Source organism: Chlamydomonas reinhardtii, chromosome 9 (assembly GCF_000002595.2).
Source record: "Chlamydomonas reinhardtii strain CC-503 cw92 mt+ chromosome 9, whole genome shotgun sequence".
NCBI lineage: Eukaryota > Viridiplantae > Chlorophyta > Chlorophyceae > Chlamydomonadales > Chlamydomonadaceae > Chlamydomonas > Chlamydomonas reinhardtii.
Window position 1 is genome coordinate 6770713 of NC_057012.1, and position 19006 is coordinate 6789718.

The following is a 19006-nucleotide window of genomic DNA, read 5'->3' on the forward strand; positions in this document are numbered from 1 at the left end:
GGGGGCTTTTATTTCGAACCCCATCGCTAGTGGAGCCCATGTGGAGACGCCTTCCACTAGCGAACCACTTGCGCCCCACTAGAGCTCCCACTAACCCAAGTGGAGTGGGCCGAGTGGAAACAGCCTGTTATAGAACTCTGAACACGTGGCGTCTCAATGATGACAGCCTGCTTGATGATGCAAGCTGGTATGAAATGCTGCCGGTGGCGTAGGGTTCGCAACCCAAATACGACAACGCCACGTTTGCGATGCCGCGGCGCCCGAACCGACGGAGACGGATAGCGTCGGCCTCGCGGGCGGCCTAAAGCCACTGCAACCGTGAGCGTTTTACGAGCGTAATCCTACGCTTTTAGGACTCCCTGACATCCTGCCAACCGCCAAGTGCCTGTGTCGGCACAGCCTGGGACTTTGCCTGGGCCCAACCTGAGGCCCCGCGCACGCATCCTCTCGCAGCTCCCCGTTCGCGTATCGACACGACCTGCCAGCCGTGCAGCTCTCCACCCGCTGCGGGGTGACACTTGGCGGTCATACCTGGCCGTCTTACATTGGTCGTTTTAGGTCGTTTGCCGCGCAACGTGTGTGCCCCTTCGACACGCCAATTCACACCCGAGCTGCGTCGGCATCACCCACATCCCGAGCCGGATGGCAAGCTGACTGACTATGCGGCCGTCCGCAAGCCACGAAAGCCCGTTCCGCTCCACACAGACACACATCCCTGACACATCCCTTCCAAGCGCCATGTGCCGAGCAGGCGCACACGAAAGCCTTCCCTGTTTTGCGGGACTGGGACTGGCACCGCCAGCACATGTGCTACATCTCTGCCTATGCCGCTCGCACCTCTCTTTTCGTAATTTCGTCTCAGCGCTCGGATATCTCAAAGCCACTCTAGGCGCGCAGCAAGGCTCTCCGCGAACCCCACGATTAGCGTCTTCTGTATCTACCGGTAATTGCCAGCGAAGCTGCAGGCCCGTGCCTGTCCGAAGCCCTTCAACGAACTCCCGTCCGTATCACCACCTGCCCTCCGACCGAGCTATCATAGTATCCGAATGCACGGGCTTGCACGCCCAACAACCCCAACACACACGCCAAACCCACACCACCCCGGCGCGCTGCGTCATCACAATGACCAGTGCGCCAGCACCCCACGCACCAGCCCCGACCCGGATCTCCCTTGCGTACGGCAAACCCACGGCACAGTCCCGTTGTGTTGACGCGCCGGTACACAGGATCGTGCAAAGCGAAACAACAATACACACAAACGCCGACACCGCGCCCCACACGCACCCTTGCCGCGCCTTAATCTGCCCCAAACGCAAGCCTCCAGCCCTGGCGCCCTCCCCACACTCGTCTCCTCGTCTCGGCCCGCCGCGCAACCTCCGCGCCCGACTGCCGAGCTGCCGATGCAGCTTTGTCCCATGCTCACACTCCACCGTCACCGCCATAGCCTCGCGCATGCGCTCCGGCCGCCTGGCCGCCTGGCCACCAGCCTAGCCGCCTCATCTACACCCGCCTCATCCATACCTGCCTCTTCCTCACCCGCCTCTTCCACAGCAGCCTCTTTCACACCCGCCACATCTTAGCCGCATCTAGTCGCCCCGCATCTAGTCGCCCCGCATCTAGTCGTCGCCGATGTAGTAGAAGGTGCCGGCCTCCTTCTGCTCGCGGTCCTTCGTGGAGCCCCACTTGTTGATGCGCGGGCGGTAGTTGGTGGGGTCGCGGCGGAAGGTGATGTCCAGGTTGGCCAGGAACTTGTTCATGCCTGCGGGAGGTGAGGGGTGGGGTGAGGGGTGGAGGGGTGGAGGAGTGGAGGAGTGGAGGAGTGGAGGAGTGGAGGAGTGGAGGAGTACGGGTGGGCTTGTTTCTGTCAGCAAACGCAACTTGTGTGTGCGTGCGTGTGTGCTTCCACTGCACGCGTGTGCTGCAATGCGGTTGCACTGTGTTTGGTGGGAGTGACAGCACCAGCACCCCAAGCGAACCCAAGCATCCCAAGCGACCCCAAGCACCAGCAGCGGCACAGGCCCACACCGCCCCCACATGGCGGGACGGGACGGGGGGGGGGGACGCCCCGAGCTTGGGCTGGTATCAACCCCCCCAATCCCCCCCCCACAAACACACGCGCGTGCACGCCTACCGGTCTGCAGGCTCTGCGGCGTGCGCGCAAAGGCCCTCTTGGAGGGCTCGCCCTCGTACACGATGACGCGGTCCGCCATGTAGGTGGCCATGATGAAGTCGTGCTCCACGATGAACGCCGTCTTCTTGCTGTGCATGATGAAGCGCTTGATGACCTGCGGGGGTGGTGGCGCGTGTGTGTGTGTGTGGGGGGGGGGGGACACGGGTGGGAAGGACGCGAGGTGGGTTTGACACGGGGTGTGAATGACACGGGGTGGTGCCGCGTGTGCCCAGAGGTGTTGTGGGAGTGGGGTGAGCACGTCCGCAGGCCCCCAGCCCCCCTCAGGGCCCCTCCGGGCCCCCTCTGGCAGCCCGGCATCCGCCCACGCCCCCCCCGAACATGTCACCACAAACCGTCTTTCATGAACGGCTAGCTCCTCCTTTGCGGCCATAATGCGCTGCCCCGAGTCCAGGTACCCAGCCCTCCCTTTCTCCCCCGGACAAAACACAAACGCCACGGCCCTCCTCCCCCAAACCCCACCTTTTCCCCCTTTCCCCCCTAGTCTCACCTTTGCGGCCATGATGCGCTGCTCCGAGTCCAGGTAGGCGGACGGCTCGTCGATGAGGTAGATGTCGGCTGGCTGGCCCAGAGCCAGAGTGATGGCCACACGCTGTGAGCATGGTCATGAGGAGGGGGAGAGGGAGAGGGGGAGAGGGAGGGAGGGGAAGGGAGGAGGAGGGATAGGGAGGGCGGGGCGTGGGTTGGCGTGGGTTGGCGGGGGTTGGAAGGAGGTAGTAGACATAGCGGTAGCAGTGAGGCACCGCATCAGGTACAGCGGGCACCCAACCCCTCAACCACACAGGGCCGGACCTTCGCGCTGCAGTCACCCTCATCCGCACCCTCGCCCCCACCTCCCGCTGCACCCGCCGTCCCTCACCTTCTTCCCCACCTCACCTCACCCACCCACCTCCACCACCCGCCTCCCTCTCCCCCATCCTCCCCTTTCCTCCCCCTGCTCACCCGACAGGTTCTGCACCTCCCCCCCATACACACACACGCGCCCTCCCACCACCCCCAGCTCACCTGCAGCTCTCCTCCCGACAGGTTCTGCACCTCCTGGTCCATCAGCGCCTCGATGGTCAGCGGCTTCATCACGTCCGCGTTGAACTGAGGCAGCAGGCAGGAGGTGGGGGAGGGTGGGCAGGGAGCGGGGTTTGCAAGGTTAAAACCTTGAGAACAGGATACAGGGGGCGGGGGTGGGCACGCGCAGGGGGATGGGGCAGCAAGGGCAGTGGGTGGTGGCGTTGGTGGCGAGGCTGGTGAGGTCGTGACGCTGATGGCAGGGAGCTGGGACTGAACAAGCCCAGAGCACGAAACACGCGCGAGCCCCAACAACTTGGTTGCCTCTGGCCGTTGTGCCGAGCTGCCCTCCGCCGCAGCCGGGCATGCTCCACACGTGTGGACCCTGTGCCGAACACCCCCGCCCTCTCCCCGGTTTAGTTTGGGCTGGTATCTACCGTCCCCCCTCCCGACCTCCCTCCCTCCCCTCTCCGCCCGGCCCCCACCTGCGGGTGGATGTAGCTCTCGCGGATGCGCTTGTGCAGCAGCTGCCGCACCGTGCCCTCGAACTTGGGGCTGATCTTCTGCGGCTTGTAGCTCACGTTGAACTGGGGGGGGGAGGTGAGGGAGGGAGGCAGGGAGGTGGGAGGTGGGAGGGAGGTGAGGAGGAGGGGTAAGGGTGGGAGGGCAAGGGTGGGAGGGGGAGCAGGGGAGGGGCGGGGGGATAGGGGCAGGGAGTATAGGGGCAGGGGGTATAGGGGCAGGGAAGAGGCAGGAGCACGGGAAGAGCAGGAGCACGGGAGGGGCAGGAGGGGAGCCGCTTTACAACCATGTGCCCCCAGGCGCCCCCGGCCTCACCTGCGGCAGCGACTCGGGCTCCTCGCCGTCCTCGCCCTCCATGGGGTCGGAGGGCAGCGCGCCCTGAGCCAGCAGGAGGCGGAGGGGAGGAGGTGGGGGAGGGGGGTGAGGAGGGTGAGGAGGAAGAGGAGGAGGGTCAGGGCGGGAGGGCAGGAGGAAAGGAGGCAAGTGGGGGAGGATGAGGGGGAGGAAGGTGAGGCAAGCAGTCGGTTCAAGACGAGGAGAGGGATAAGAAAGGTCGAGGCCGCGCGCCCCGTATACACGATTTCCTAGCCCGGATGTATAGAACGACTTGCGTACAGCAATCCTCAAACACCCATCCTCCGTTCCTCCCTCCCCCCTCCCAACCGCTCACCGCCAGCATGCGGATGAAGGTGGTCTTGCCGGTGCCGTTCTCGCCCAGCATGACCAGGATCTCCGAGTCTGTGAACTCGCCCGCCTCCACCTCCAGAGAGAAGTTGCCCTGCGCGCGTTTGTGATGGGGTGGGAGGAGAGGGAGCGGGTGGGAGCAGAAGGTGAGAAGGAGCGGAGGGAGGGAGGAACACGACATGAGGAACAACATCCATGATACGCGGTGTTGAAACATCCCCTGACCACACCGCCCCAACCCCTTTCTTGGTCTGGGTCTGTAGATTCAGTCGTCACTCCCCTTTCCTCCTCTTGCCTCACCTGCGTCTTCTTGAGCTTGGGGTACTTGAAGCGGCTGAACTTCTTCACCACCTCGCCCTCCTGCTGCTCCACCACCTTGAACGTCAGCGACTCCTCGCGGAACCGCAGGTTCTCGGTGGGCACGAAACCCGCCAGGAAGATGTTGATGCCCTCGCTGTCGGTGGGGTGGGTGATGATGATAAGTTAAGTGTTTTGGGGTGGCAAGTTGGGTGTTTAGGTTTGCGGGTATGTGATTGGTGAGCTGCTGGTGGGTTTGGGCACGCACACGCATACCGCCCATGCCCCTCCTTCCCTGTAACCACCGCTGGGGCATCCAGCCCATCCCATCCCACCCACCTACCTACCCACCCCACCCCGAGCTCCCATCCCCCGAGCTCCCATCCCCCAAAACCCCATTCCCCACCCCCCGTAGCACCCACCGCACGCCGAAGGGCAGCGTGACCACGCCGTACGCTCCGGGCCTGCCGTACAGGCAGCAGATGAAGTCGGACAGGTAGTCGAGCACGGACAGGTCGTGCTCCACCACGATGACGAACTTGTCAACCGCCAGCAGCGAGCGGATCACCTGGCGGTGGCGGCGGCAGCGGGGCGGGGCGAGTGAGGAAAAGTGAGGGTAAGTGAGGGCAGGGAGTGAGGGCACGGAGTGAGGGGGCTGTGCTGCCCTGATATATGCCATCGCCAATTGGCCTTTGGCACACGTGCAATGCCAGGATCTCGAGGGCTCGTCGCGGGGGTCAAGCAGCTCCCGTCACACGTCAAGCAAAACACCGGCCACGCCACGCCACGCTCCTCCCCTGCCCCTGCCCCCTGCCCGCGCCCGCACCTGCGCCGCCTTGAGGCGCTGCCGCACGTCCAGGTAGGAGGACGGCTCGTCCAGCATGTACACGTCCGCCTGCTGGCACGCCACCACCGCGATGGCGAAGCGCTGCAGCTCGCCGCCCGACAGGTTCTCCACGTTGCGGTCCGTCACCTGCGTGGGGGAGGGGGGCGGGGGAGGAGGGTGGGGGAGGAGGGGGAGGAGGGTGGATGGGGTGGATGGGGGAGGAGGGGGAGGAGGGGGAGGAGGGGGAGGAGGGTCTTGAAAGGGGTTTCTGGATGCGGTAGTAGAGCGTGAAAGGGGGCAGCCATTGACGCGCGCGGTTTGGGGTGGGAGTCAGGCAGGACGAGTCAGGAGAGGGCGGTGTAGGAATGCAGTACCAAAGGAATGCGTGGGGTGGGGTGGAGGGGGGTGGCTGCAGCTTGGCGTGGCGTGCGGTGCAGGCGGTGTGGAGGAGCGGGTGTGTGTATGTATGTATGTGTGTGTGTATGTGTGTTTATGTGTGTGTTTTATGATCTGTCCCGCGGTGCCATCGCAGCGACTGAGCCGTAGACGGCATGAGCCCCCACGCGACGTTGCGGCAACGGGAGATAATCCCGCCGGCCCGTGAAGGCTGCTATTGTTGCGTCCCAGCGAAACTATGCGCGGCGTTGCAACGTCGCCGTGCCAGGTTAGAAAAGGACGCCTTCTCCATGTTGGCAGATGCAACATTGCTTTCGTGCTTGCCCTAGAAATCGCTATTGCTGTTGCTATTGCAAGCCTTGCATGCTGGTGTTGCTTGCGCTGTATACATACGTGGGTGCGCGCCATCCTGCTGAGTGTGGTACACATGATCTGTGCACCCCCCGCCCGCCCCCAAACTCCCACCCAAATTCTTTGTCCCACGGTGCCATCACAGGGGCGACCTCCACCGCTGTTGGCAGCCGCCCCCGTGCGACGTTGCGGCGGCAGGAGCCCCCGCCGGCCCCGAAAGGCTGCTACTGTTGCGTCCCAGCGAAACTATGCGCGGCGTTGTAACGTCACCGTGCCAGGTTAGAAAAGGACGCCTTCCATCTTGCTTCCGTAACATGCCGCCTGCCTGTTCGCTACCCCTTTCCTTGTGCGTCTGCCGCCCTGCCGCCCCTCCCATACACACACACACGCACACGCCCTCCCATCCCCCATCTCTCCCCCTTCTCCCCACCTGCTCCAGGTCCAGGTCCTGCAGCAGCATGTCCTTGACGTCGCGCTGGTCCTTCTGCACCAGCACCTCCAGCACGTTGCCGCGCACAGCCTGCAGGGGGCGAGGGGGCCGCGGGGTCCCATGCACACCAGTTTGGAGGGGTGGCGGGTTGGGGGATGGCCGGGTGTGGCGTGTTGCGATGTGACGTGATGTGATCGTGCGATGTGTAGCGTTATCTACAGCCAGCAGGTTAATCGCCCGCGCTGTGCGTGCGGCGTGGCGGAGTTAGGGGGCGCACAACAACATGTCCAGCTGCGACTGTGCGTGTGTATGTGTGTGTATGTGTTTTATGATCTGTCCCGCGGTGTCATCGCAGCGACTGAGCCGTGTACGGCGCCAGCCTCCGCGCGACGTTGCGGCGACGGAAACCCCCGCCGGCCCGTAAGGGCTGCCATTGTTGCGTCCCAGCGAAACTATGCGCAGCGTTGAAACGTCGCCGTGCCAGGTTAGAAAAGGACGCCTTCCTCTTTGCTCCCCCCCTTTCCGTCACATGCGTGTGCCGATGTGTGCTGTATGCTCAACTAGTGCACAATTAGAAAATTGTCCCGCGGTGCCATCGCAGAGACTGTGCCGTACGCGGCATCGGCCCCCACGCGACGTTGCGGCGACGGGAGTTAATCCCGCCGGCCCGTGAAGGCTGCTTTTGTTGCGTCCCAGCGAAACTATGCGCGGCGTTGCAACGTCGCCGTGCCAGGTTAGAAAAGGACGCCTTTTGGAATGCTGCATGCGCCTATCTCACCATGCTTTTTATGATGCGCCCATCGCATTCATACAACACATCGTCAATGCGGGCCCGCTGCGCTCGGGCCCACACGCGCTGCTTTCACAGCCCTCAGCCACCCCACACCTCCCTGCTGCTCTCGCTCTACCACCGTCAGGGCTCCTATCTTAATGTCTCCAGACATTAATCGGCCATGTTGGTCGTTTCCTAGACATTCCTCCCGGGGGCTAATGTCTGAGGTGAGACTTTGTTGGCCCGGGTTTGGGGCGGGTTTTGTCCGAATTCCTATGGAGAAGCCCCCAAACCGCCTTGTGTCCAGACAAAAGACGGCGGCCATGCGGCCGTTTTTGTCTGGAGCCAGACATCACCCCGAAAACAAGATACGACCCCTGACCACCGTACTTCAATTCGATCCATTCGCAGCCTCGCACCTCCCCTCCCCTCGCCCCACCGTCAGGTACCTCCCTGCCCGTGCTTCCAAACACACACAAACACAAACCCAAAGACCCTTCCCTTTGTGCTCTCTATAACGTTTCCTGCCACACACATACGCACGACCCGGCATCCTGTCGTACCTTGGGGATGTGGTCCACGTACTGGGGCTTGATGATGGCCTTCAGGTTGTCCTCCAGGATGCGCGTGAAGTAGTTCTGAGGGGGCGGGTGAGGCGGTTGGGTGAGGCGGTTGAATGTGAGGGTCAGGGTCAGGGTCAGGAACAGGGGAGGCAGAGCTGGCTGCGCGCGCGCATGCGAGGACGAGTGCGCATTGCACAACTTGATATTTATACAGGCACAGGCGAGAGCTGGCAGGTCAAGGCATGCCGCTGCATCCGGTGCCGCCATGTGGCACTTATTACGCAAGACGCGACCACGTCGCACAGCTCGCAGCACGACGACCCTGGCACCTGTACAGCTCCGCAACGAATCAACCAGCGCGAAGCCCGGCGCCCTGCATTGGCCCCATGCCGACCGATGCCACTACTCCCCCAGCCCCCAATCACCCGTGCACGTACACACGCGCCCCCGGCCGAGCCCAGTCCCACCCCCGTCCGCCCGACGCCCAGCCCCGGCCCCCGCCTGCCCGCTCTGTACCATTCATCGTTCGGTTCCGACACCGCTCCGTCGTCCATAGACTACTAAACCCCCCGCCCCCAAAAAACCAGTCCCTCACCTGCAGCTCGCTGCCGCGGAAGTAGGTGAGGATCTCCTGCCAGTCAGGCGGGTTCTGCGAGGGGGCGCAGAGGGGGCGCGGGTGCGTGTGCCGTAAGTAACATGCAAGGGCGCCAGCAGAGAGCGGGCAGGACCGATGGTCCACAACCACCCGGAGGCCGCACCCGGAGGCCGCACCCGGAGGCCGCACCCGCGTGTGCGTGTCCCACATCCGCGCAGGGGTTCCGCCCACAGGCCACCCCACTGACCCTGCGTCCCCTGCCGCCCCTCCTCTCCTCTCCTCCCTGCCGTTGTCCCCCCTGTTCCTGTTGGCTTGCTTTGGGTTCTAGAACCCCACCCATTTCTCTCCACGCACCGTGAAGCGGCCCAGGTTGGGCTTGAGCTTGCCCGCCAGCACCTTGAGCGCCGTGGACTTGCCGATGCCGTTGGTGCCCACCAGGCCCAGCACCTGGCCGGGGCGAGGCATGGGCAGCCTGGGGCGGGGAGGGTACGGAGGAGGAGGGAAGGGGGAGGGAAGGGGTACGCAGGAGTGAGCAGGGAGGAGCAGGGACGGAGTGAATGGATCGAACACGGCTGGGTGCATTCGCAACCCGGCCAACCACCGCCACGCCACCACAGCCGCTCCCGCACAGCCCCCACTCATCCGCACGCCGCCCCTCCGTCCTCCTGTGTGTTCCCACCCATCCACCCACCCACCCACACCCACACCCACATGCACACCCACACCCACATCCAACACAGCCGCACCCACCTGTGCAGCTTGAAGGTGTTGGGGCCGTAGCGGTGCGTGGTCTCCTTTTCGAGGTCCTTGGGCAGGTTGATGATCATGATCGCCTCGAACGGGCATTTCTGTTTGGTCACAATCACACACGCACAGGAGTGGATAGAAACACAAATGAGGTGTAGGGTGGCGGCTTGTGGCATCATGGGCTGCAATAGCCGGATGCCATGCCCTGAGCGTGGATCCCACAGCGCCGATAGCGGGTATAGCAGTGGTGCAGCTGTGGCGCGGTGAACGGCTCCAGCCTGGCACTCCTCCGGGCCTGGGCCGGACCCGACCCGAGCTGGGGGGCAGGTCGAGGCCCAGGCAGTGGCGGTGGCGGTGCTAGCCAAGCACACAGTGCTACCCCTGGCCCTCCGTCCCACACACAGAGGCAGCCGTTGCAGCGCCTGCCGCCTGCCGCCTGGCGGGTAGTGCCACGCCAGGCAGCTGCTGCTGCTGGGGCTGCTGCTGGGGCCGCTGCTGTTACTGCGGCTACTGCCATAGCGGCTACTGTTGATGCGGCAGCTGCTACTGCGGTTGCTGCTACTGCCATTGCCGCAGCTACGGCGGCATCCAGGGCTCGTGGCGGTCCCCCGCTGCCTCCTCGCGGTGTGGCGCCCTCCGGTCCTAGCTGAGGCTCTGCCACCGCCGCCCCCGTTGCCGCCGCGTCCCAGTGGCTCCGACACCGCGGCTACCGTGGCAGCTCCTGGACACTGATAGGACAGCGGCGCGTGTGTGTGGCAGTGCTCTGTCCTCATTACAGCGCCCCTCTGCCTAGCTCCGGCGATCACCCAGGGTACTGGCTGGCTGGCCCCAGCCCTCGTCGCCAGTGCTGCCGCACGACGACGAGGGCTGGGCACACGCTGCAGCACCCATGCACAACTCCCCTTATGCACACGCGCTTCCGGGTGACCAAAACCAGCCGCAGCCGCAGCACCAGAACGAGCTGCGGCCGCCTCCTCAGGAACAGCACCAGCACAAGCGCCGCTGCCACCGATTGCGCCGTGAACTCGGCGGCTGGGGCGCTGCTGCCGGTCCCCTGTGTGTCCCGGGCTGCTGCTGCAGCCAGCTGCTGCCCTGGTGAAAGCCAACAGGAATGGAGGCTGCGGCTGCTTCGCCAGCTGCCGCCGCCGCCGCTGCTGTTGTTGCCGCTGGTAATGCTGCCTCTGTTGTTGCCGCTGGTGCTGCTGCTGCCGCTGGGGTAGCGCTGACGTGTACCGCCGTGGCCAGCCGCAGCCGCACCGCAGCATCTGTCAGGCCGCAGGCTGCCCGCCCACCTGTGAGGCCGCAGGCGGCCTGCCCGCCTGCCCGCCCGCCCGCTGCGCAGGCGCCTGCGCTCCGCTGGCTTCCCCAATACCTGCTGACGGGTGCCTCGCCCAGCCCGTTCCCGCGACCGCGTCTGACGCCTGACGCCTGGCGCTGCGGCGCGAGAGGTGTGGCCCCCGAGCCCCTCGCTTCCGTGTATCCGCCGAGGGGCCAGCGGCCCCAGTGCCGGTCAGGGTTTGTGTAAGCGGCCCTGTGCCCATCCGGCCCGCCCGCCCGCCCGCCCGCCTGTCCCGCCCCCGCCCCCCCGCTGCGCGGGCGCGGGTGTCGCGCTCACCTTCACGCAGATACCGCAACCGATGCACAGCTCCTCGGAAATCCATGCAATCTTGGAGTTCGGCGCGACCTCAATACAGAGCTTGCCTGCGGGCAGAGAGTTGGGGCCCAGGGTGTTCAGAATCGTGCCCTCGCCCAGCCCTGGAACTCGTCCTTCCCCGCATCAACTGTCGCGGTACCCACCGACTTTGACGACGGGGCAGCTCTTCTTGCACTCCTGACGACACTTCTTGGGCTTGCACCTGCGAGAGCAGCCCGCGCCATTCACTAAAAAGCCGCCCTTCCAGCACCACCTGGCTGCTCGCCCGTTTGCACAAATTGTGCAGCTGTTTCTAGATCTAATCCGGGTACTTAGAACCTCACTTGTCCTCGCTGACGATGGCAATACGCGTGAGGGTCTCCTCGCCGCCCTTGCGGTCCTCCTTCTTGGGCGCCATCTTGGCGCTGCTCTACTTAGAGGTCCGAGCTAAAAAGGAGGTAGGGTATGGCAGGAGATTGATGTGTGAAAATGCTGAAGCACACCGCGAGACCGTCGGCGGCGAGGACCTAAAGAAAGCCGCAAGGTCCGGTCGGGAGTGAAAGTAAAGCTCCCTCACCGGGTCAAAAGGAAAGAAGCAGTGCTGGTCGAGCGCGACAATCGGGTGCTCCTGCCGACAATCCTGCCGAACAAAATTGTCCCGATCACGATCCAGGCCGTTGGCACCGATTATTTCAGCGCTGTCCAGAGACTCCTAAAATTGGGCCCTCAAATGACCTACATTGAGCCTGCTGAGATACTTCAAAGTTGAAATGTGATTGCCGGACTTGGGTCGGCCCGTGGCGCTGGCAATGACCTTGCAGGCACGTTCCAAACCAGGGGTACTATAGAAATGATGGCGGGGTGGGTAATTCGTGAGGGGTTGGAGAGGCCTGCAGATACTTGCACAGGCGGGGGGTGCCAGCGCGTGTGCTTCCCTGCAGACCTGGTGACCCGGCCTAGACACTCTGCACACAACCTCGGTCCCACTGCACACACACGACATCCATTTTTATGGCGCGCCACCCCCCAACTGTGCATGAGGGGCGCCGTGTCCATATGCGCCTGCGGCTTCAAACCGCGTCCTCATCACGCACGGCACGACAGCCAGGGCCTCGCCTCGGAGAGTCATAAATACATTGCAAGGGCACTAGGACATACAATTCAATTACTCCGCAGATATGCAAACGTCTTGCGAACGCGCGCACACTGCATTTCGCGTGAAATACGCCGCTTCCTTGATTATGTTTGCCTGAACTGATGAGTGATGTTGATGATATAGCAAAGGCTGACAATGCTGGCCCACGGAATGAAGCGTCGCAAGCGAGGAGAGGAGAGCGATGAGGAGGACGAGGAGTGGGGCGTGGGTTATGCCGAGGAGGTCGACGAGCACCGCGCAAACCTGCTACGCCGACTGGACATGCGGACGGTGAGGGCACTAGCTGTGTTGGCACTTCGGCACCACAGTCGCGCTCAGCCGAAACTCGGAGGCCCGATGGACGTTGACGGAGCGGGGGTCGCGCCCCCCCTGTTCCACACGAAACGCGCTAGTCGCCGTCGCTAGGGCTGTTGGGGCTGTCGCTGCGTCTGCTGCTGGCTGCAGATACGCACAGAACACCGTGCTGGCTAGGTCGTTGCCGTGCTGTCAAGCGAGCTGCGTGACGCGTGCCGTTGCGGCCCATGGCATATCTGCTCCTGCTGCCGCAGACGCCGCAGGCTGGCACGGGCCTGGTAAACCCCTGGGCGCGCGCGGCAGGTGAGCACGGGGGCGGCAGCGCAGCCCCTATTGCAGCCCTGGCTTATACTATAGTTCGCAAGCGAAAGAGGGGATCGCGAGCACAGCGTGGGCACAGACGCGTTCCCAACCTGACAGCTCCGCCTGGCTGCTGCTCAAACTTACAGCTGCCTGGCTCGCATACACGCCTTGGGGCTGAATTGCATTGTTGCAACCAACAGCATGTGCACGGCTGTTTCCAGGCCTGGCTCGGCAACAACTATCGCCGGCGCAGCGCCAACAGCATCTGCAGCAGGAGAGCACACTGGTGTTGGAGGTGGACCTACGGGTGCGGCGGTCTCAGGGGCGCAAGGCATAAGGTGGTACATACATGATTGTCCACACGAAGCAAAGAGCTGATGGGGAGGCATGGGCGACCTACCACCTGTGTGTGTTCGGGCGATGTGGGTCGGGCAGCAACGTGTGTGTTGTGTGTATGTGTGTGTGTGTGTGTGTGTGTGTGTGTGTGTGTGTGTGTGTGTGTGTGTGTGTGTGTGTGTGTGTGTGTGTGTATATGTGTGTGTGTGTGTGTGTGTGGTGGTGGGGTTTTGTTGACGAGGCCGGCGTGCAGCCATGGGCACTCGCTGTGGGACTTGGGCGGTCTTCCGTGTGGGGGGTGCTGCTGCTGAGGCGGCCATGTGGGTCATAGGCGCCAGGAGCCTTGGCACTGTGTTTGGATTTGGGTCGGGAGGTCCTGGATGGGGTGATGTGCATATGAACGGCGTTGCTTTCCCGGTAGTTTCGGGAGGAAGGGTTTTGCAGCAACAAGCAAGGGGGTTGGTGCACACGAGTTGGTCCCTGGCAGCATTCAACGGGTTCTACGAGGCGCACTGCCAGGAGTGGTGTCGTACCGCGCGCACAGAATCACAGCCGCGCATGATGCACACGCGGGCACATCACGCACACGAACTACCATGTCACGTTTGCTCCGTTGCAGGCCATTGCGTCCACCCGCCTCTTGTAGCGGCAGTACTCACTTATCTGCCTACAACCCCATGGAAACAGGAGCTGGATGACGACACCAGCCAGGATGCCGACAGCGAGCTAGCGGCGGCGGCGGCTGGGGCTGGGGCTGGTGGCGGCGGCGGCCGCAGCGGGGCGGCAGGGGTGGCGGCGGGCCAGGCACGCATGGATCGTCTGTTGCAGGTAGGTCGCATAAGTCGTGGGCCGAAATGGCTTGAGCCTGCTAGGTTCCGCTAACGTGGCAAGGTTCAGCTAGGGTGACATACGGTGGCTGCATCAAGCCGAAGCAGGAGGGCAATGGGACGCCGTGCATTCGCCTTCAGGCCGGAACCCCCAGCTCCAAGCGCAGTAAAAGCCCTGAGGGTGGCTAGCGTTAGCCAGGGTGACATACGGGATGGATTGCCACAGTGGCTACAGTCGGCAAGGGTGGGTTGACCTGGCTAGAGTGGCTGGGTTCGGCTGGCGTGGCTGGGGTGGCTGCATCAAACCGAAGCAGGTGGGCGTTGGGGCGCCACGCGCTCACCCTAAGCCCAAACTTCTAAGCCTTACCTGCGGACCCCGATCCTCCATCGATCCTTCGCTGTGACCCCAAAGGAACTGCAGCGCTCAGCGGCAGCAGCATCCGCTGCAGCCGCCACTGCCTCCGGCGCCGCGGCCGCCACGCCTGCCGCCACGGCACAGGCCGGCAGCGCCTGCTTGCAAGGGCCACGCCCGCAGCCGCCGCCAGCGCACCAACCGCCAACTGGCGGCGCAGCCGCCGCCGCTGACACCGCAGCCGCTGCCGCAACCGCCGCCATGGATGGCAGCGGGCGGCCGCCGCTGTCGCCGCTGCAGGGCCGACATGGCGCCGCCGCCAACATGCAGGGCCGCGGGGGCACAGGCGGCGGCAGCGGCAGGGGCGGCGGCGGCAGGGGCAGCGGCGGCGGCAGGGGCAGGAGCGGCGGCGGCGGCTCGGCAGGCGGCGGCATGTGGTCTGCCCCGCGGCCTGGAGGCGTAGGTGGGGGTGCTGGTGGAGGCGGTGGCGGCGGAGGCGGGAAGGGCAAGAAGGCGCGCTTTGTAATCCGCGACGCCGGGGCTTCGCAGCAGGCAGGCGGCTCTTCGCAGCACCAGCAGTGCCACCCCAAGGGCTCGTCCCAGGCTGGCTTTGATTCCAGCCAGCGGTTGCCGTGTGCGCTAGATGCCTCTGGCGCTGGCGGCGACGTCGATGGCGATGGCGATGGCTGGGAAGGAGCAGGGGGAGGGGAGCTGTGTGCAGTGGAGGGAGAGGTGGAGGGAGCGGCAGCAGCAGGTGGAGGGGAGGCGGCAGGGGGGAGGGCGGCGGGAGCTGCACGGGGGCCGGCAGGGCCCGCGCCGCTGCCGCCGCGTGGGGGAGCCGTGGGTTTGGCAGGTGAGTGTGGTGATGAACCCGAATGCCATTGCGCGAAAGGACAGGGATGCTAGCTTTTGCCTAGACACGCGCGTGCATGCGCTGCTTTCAAGCTGCGCGCGGCGTTTCCCGCCATCCCCCCGCCGCCGTCCCACCGTCCGCCCTTCCCGCGCGTACCCCGCAGCGCTGCTGGCGGCCGGGCCCGGCAGGCAACCGCCGCGCACTCCCGCGCCGCCATCCGGCTTTGGACTCAGCTTCGGCCGCGCCAGTGCCAACGCCAGCGGCGGAAGCAAGCCGCATGCGCCTGGGGCCAGCGGCGCCAGTGGCGGTGGTGGTGGCGGCGGTGGCCCTGGTGGCCAACTGGCAATGGGGCCGCCGGCCTTCACCCCGGTGCGGCCTGCGCCGCCACAGCACACCGCCTCCGCCACCACTGGCGGCAGGCTTGGGGGCGGAGCAGCCGCAGCAGCAGCAGCAGCAGCAGCCGCTGCTGGCGGCGGCGGCGGTGGCGGCGGCCCGTCCAGCAGTAGCCATAGCATGGGCGGCCGGCAGTCCGGCAAGACGCACCAGCAGCATCACCCCCACCAGCACCAGCAGCCGCAAGCTGGGCCCTGGTTTACCCCGCTGCCGAAGGGCCGCGCGGCGCCGCCGCTGGCGCCATCACACAGCCATCAGGCAGCTACGGGGCCGGGGCAAGGGCCGGGGACGGGGCAAGGGCCGGGCCCCCCAGCCTCTTTGCGTGACCTGCTCGCGTCTGGCGGCGGCGGCGGCAGCAATGAGTCGGCGGCGGCTGACGCCACGCCGCTGGGCCGCCGCCTGCCGGTGTGGCCAGCCGCCTCGAGCGCCGGCTCCGCAGCGGCGGCGGCTGGCGGCGGCGGCGGCGGTGATGGGCTCGAGGCCGGCACGAGTACGGGTCGCGGCCGTGGCAGTGGCGGTGGCGGCGGCGGTTTGAACACGCTGGAGCTGATGGGGCAGCAGTCGGAGCGACAGAGGGAGTTCCTGGCAGCGATGGGCGCCCCCACACCTCAGAGTGGCGGCGGCGGCGGCAGTGGTGGTGTCGGTTTTGGCGGCGGAGGCGGAGGCAGCGGCCGGCGCGGCGGCGGGCGGCAGGCGGCGGGGCTGCAGGGGCGGCTGCAGGTGGGTGCAGCAGTCCGTGCGCGTGGGCGAGAGGGGGGTGGAGTGCAAGTTGAGAAGCTTTGCCTGTTGCCCTCCATGGCGCGGTGCCGCCATGGCACCAGCCGCCGCGCATACGTATGTACCTTGGTGTGCCTTTGTTTGTCTCTTGCGCATTCGGCACATGCCGGTACTCGCGTTGGCTTTCCTCCGGCCTTAGGGTGGTGCACAGCGGGTGGCCATGCGCGCGCAGCAAGTGACAGTGATCACAGACATCCTCCGGAACCAAGACTGTGTCGACCCCCTCCCTCTCCTGTTCGTACTTCTATTCGTACTCGAAGACGCTGTGGGATCTGTCTCTAATGTGTGTGTACGTGTGCAGGCAGTGTTGGCCGGACTCAAGGCAGCACAGGAGCGGGAGGCTGAGGCGCTGCTCACACTGCCGCCGCCGCCGCCACCCTGTGAGTCACGCCAGGGGCTAGGGGGCCTGGGGGCTAGGGCATAGCTGCTGCTGCTCGGCACGGGAAGGGGGACTGCTGCCTGGGGCCGCCGGCTATTTGCATGCGCGCCTGCGCTGGAGTAGGTGAAGCGCTCCTGGGGCTTGTACCTCCATGGCCTGCAAATCGCACTTCACCCCTTCGTGAACCTAGGGAGATAGTTACCAGCAATGCCAGCAACACCGGCCCTACACCGGCCACTCCCACCTAGCCTCATCCGTCTTCCTCACTCCCGCCCCCTGCCGTGTGTGCCTGCCTACCTGTGCCCCCCCCCGGCCCCCAGCCGGCTCGCTGCTGGTCCAGGTGCTCAGCCGCTGTCGCGAGGCGCACCTCACCCGCACCACCTGCACCCTACTGCAGCTGTACGGCCACCCCTACCAGCCGCCCTCCCACTGCAGCAGCCGCCCCCGCCCCCAGCCCGCGGCCGCCACGGGCAGCGGCGCTGGCGCAGGCGCGCAGCCGTCGCAGCAGCTACAGCAACAGCAACCGCAACAGCTGCAGGGCTTACAGGTGGAGCAACCGCAATCGCAACAACAACAACAACAACAACAACAGCAACAGCAGCAACAGCAGCAGCATGAACAAGACCAGCAGCAGCCCCCGCTGTCGGAACTGCTGGCGGTTGGGCGGCGGTTGCACGTGTTCGTTGACTCCAAACGGTCTGACTGGGGGCTGGAGGTGAGCAGTCGCCTGCTGCTACTGCCGCCGTACTCGCTACTGCGGCTGCAGGCGCCGACAACGGGTGATCGGACGGGGGCGGCGGCGGGAGCAGCCGCAGGAGCAGCGGCAGGAGGCGGAGTGGGTGCGGGGGCAGGGGCAGGGGCAACAGGGGTGGGAGGGGGGCCGGCCCTGCCAGGGGGCGGCGTGGTGGCTGGCGGGGGTGATCGGGGTAATGCTGGTAATGGTGGTGGTGGTGGTGGTGGTGGTGGTGGGGGTGGTGGTGGTGGTGGTGGTGGTGGTGGTGGTGGTGGTGGTGGTGGTGGTGGTGGTGGGGGTGGTGGTGGTGGTGGTGGTGGTGGGGGTGGTGGTGGTGGTGGGGGTGGTGGTGGTGGTGGTGGTGGTGGTGGTGGTGGTGGTGGTGGTGGTGGTGGGGGTGGTGGTGGTGGTGGTGGTGGTGGGGGTGGTGGTGGTGGGGGTGGTGGTGGTGGTGGTGGTGGTGGTGGTGGTGGTGGTGGTGGTGGTGGTGGGGGTGGTGGTGGTGGTGGTGGTGGGGGTGGTGGTGGTGGTGGGGGTGGTGGTGGTGGTGGTGGTGGTGGGGGTGGTGGTGGTGGTGGTGGTGGTGGGGGTGGTGGTGGTGGTGGGGGTGGTGGTGGGGGTGGGGGTGGATGCGAGGTGCTGCTGCTGGCGTATGTGGCGCGGAAAATGGATGGCTACATGTACGGCGCCGGGTGAGCAGCGGCCGTGCGGCCACAGGAATGGTGGGCGGCTGCTCGCATGAAAGCAGTGCTGGTCAAGCACTGGTAGCGTGGGCGTTTTGTGCCTTCGCCGCGGCAGCTTTCAACCGTAGCATGGGCGTACATTCGTGAGGCGGCAGGAAGGCACGCATGCGCGATGTCCGAGCTACTTAAAGCTTTGCTGCGTAAGGCCCCTCGATGCCCGTTCGATTGGTGCGCACAGAAGGCGGCGGCACCAAGCCCGCAGCCCCAACCCCTTGGTGCAGTGCACCCGTACGGCACGTACACAGGTCCGACCGTTCGCGACTATGTGTGTTCTATGGAACCGATGTGCGATGGGACAGTGGTAAGGCAGGTTGGTGAAGCCCCGTAGGGTGCAGCTGATTCCCAGAACCCAGCAGACGGCAAACAATTTGCAACGGCGTTCGATGGAATCGATGTGGAACTGGAAGGTAATGGGTGCGCCGCAAGAGGTGGAGAGCCGGAGGCATGATGGCGGGGCAGGCTACACCCTTTCTTTTCTAGCAGGTTGGGCAGGGTTGAGCTCTCCCTAGTACCTCAGCTACCATATGTCTGGCGGGTCAGCTGTGTCGCTGTGGGGTATGCCGCGGTCCACGCCGCCTGACGGTGGACACGGTGGACGCCCAACAAGGCAACAACACACGGCGTCATGGCCAGACCGGAGCGCGGGGTTGCCACTAGCCAGAAGGTCGCACGAATAGGAGGATTGGCCGTCGCACTAGCCTGGCCTTGCGCAACTGCGTGGGCCATGCAGTGGGTGAAGTCGTGCACCCTGGCCTCAGCGGGTTTGCGCTTTGCAATTGCAAGGGCGGCAGCAGACCAGGCCAGAGCCCTGAGCCTTGCGGGCTCAGCGCCTGTGGCACAAGAACTCAACGAGT

At 65.2% G+C, this 19006-nt stretch overlaps 2 protein-coding genes across 2 annotated transcripts; one reads left to right on the plus strand and one right to left on the minus strand.

Moving 5' to 3' along the window:
• Positions 1-528: 528 nt before the first annotated feature.
• Positions 529-11742, minus strand: CHLRE_09g409350v5 (uncharacterized protein). Its single transcript, XM_043066238.1, has 18 exons — positions 11351-11742; positions 11171-11229; positions 10989-11074; positions 9377-9474; positions 8981-9098; positions 8627-8680; positions 8032-8106; positions 6697-6786; positions 5520-5666; positions 5116-5261; positions 4697-4850; positions 4383-4490; positions 4028-4090; positions 3676-3777; positions 3194-3277; positions 2679-2780; positions 2132-2285; positions 529-1759 (listed from the first exon to the last, which is right to left on the minus strand). Exons 1-18 carry the CDS (start codon positions 11422-11424, stop codon positions 1617-1619), a joined length of 1857 nt encoding a protein of 618 aa, XP_042921534.1. The 5' UTR covers positions 11425-11742; the 3' UTR covers positions 529-1616.
• Positions 11743-12162: 420 nt separating this feature from the next.
• CHLRE_09g409426v5 (uncharacterized protein) lies at positions 12163-19004 on the plus strand. Its single transcript, XM_043066239.1, has 8 exons — positions 12163-12432; positions 12711-12759; positions 12981-13066; positions 13783-13923; positions 14335-15127; positions 15291-16240; positions 16599-16677; positions 16997-19004. The coding sequence occupies exons 1-8, from the start codon at positions 12313-12315 to the stop codon at positions 18103-18105; spliced, it is 3327 nt and encodes a 1108-aa protein (XP_042921535.1). The 5' UTR covers positions 12163-12312; the 3' UTR covers positions 18106-19004.
• The last annotated feature ends 2 nt before the right edge of the window (positions 19005-19006 follow it).

What these genes read in the sequence shown, in the direction of transcription:
- CHLRE_09g409350v5 (XM_043066238.1), bottom strand. Translation starts at nt 11,424, where the DNA reads ATGGCGCCCAAGAAGGAGGACCGCAAGGGCGGCGAGGAGACCCTCACG. An exon ending in AGCCCGAGTCGCTGCCGCAG is followed by an intron (nt 3,778 to 4,027) that starts GTGAGGCCGGGG and finishes TCCCCCCCCCAG; the next exon opens with TTCAACGTGAGCTACAAGCC. An exon ending in AGAGCTACATCCACCCGCAG is followed by an intron (nt 3,278 to 3,675) that starts GTGGGGGCCGGG and finishes CTGCTGCCTCAG; the next exon opens with TTCAACGCGGACGTGATGAA.
- CHLRE_09g409426v5 (XM_043066239.1), top strand. Translation starts at nt 12,313, where the DNA reads ATGAAGCGTCGCAAGCGAGGAGAGGAGAGCGATGAGGAGGACGAGGAG. An exon ending in TGTTGGAGGTGGACCTACGG is followed by an intron (nt 13,067 to 13,782) that starts GTGCGGCGGTCT and finishes CCATGGAAACAG; the next exon opens with GAGCTGGATGACGACACCAG. An exon ending in GCATGGATCGTCTGTTGCAG is followed by an intron (nt 13,924 to 14,334) that starts GTAGGTCGCATA and finishes GTGACCCCAAAG; the next exon opens with GAACTGCAGCGCTCAGCGGC.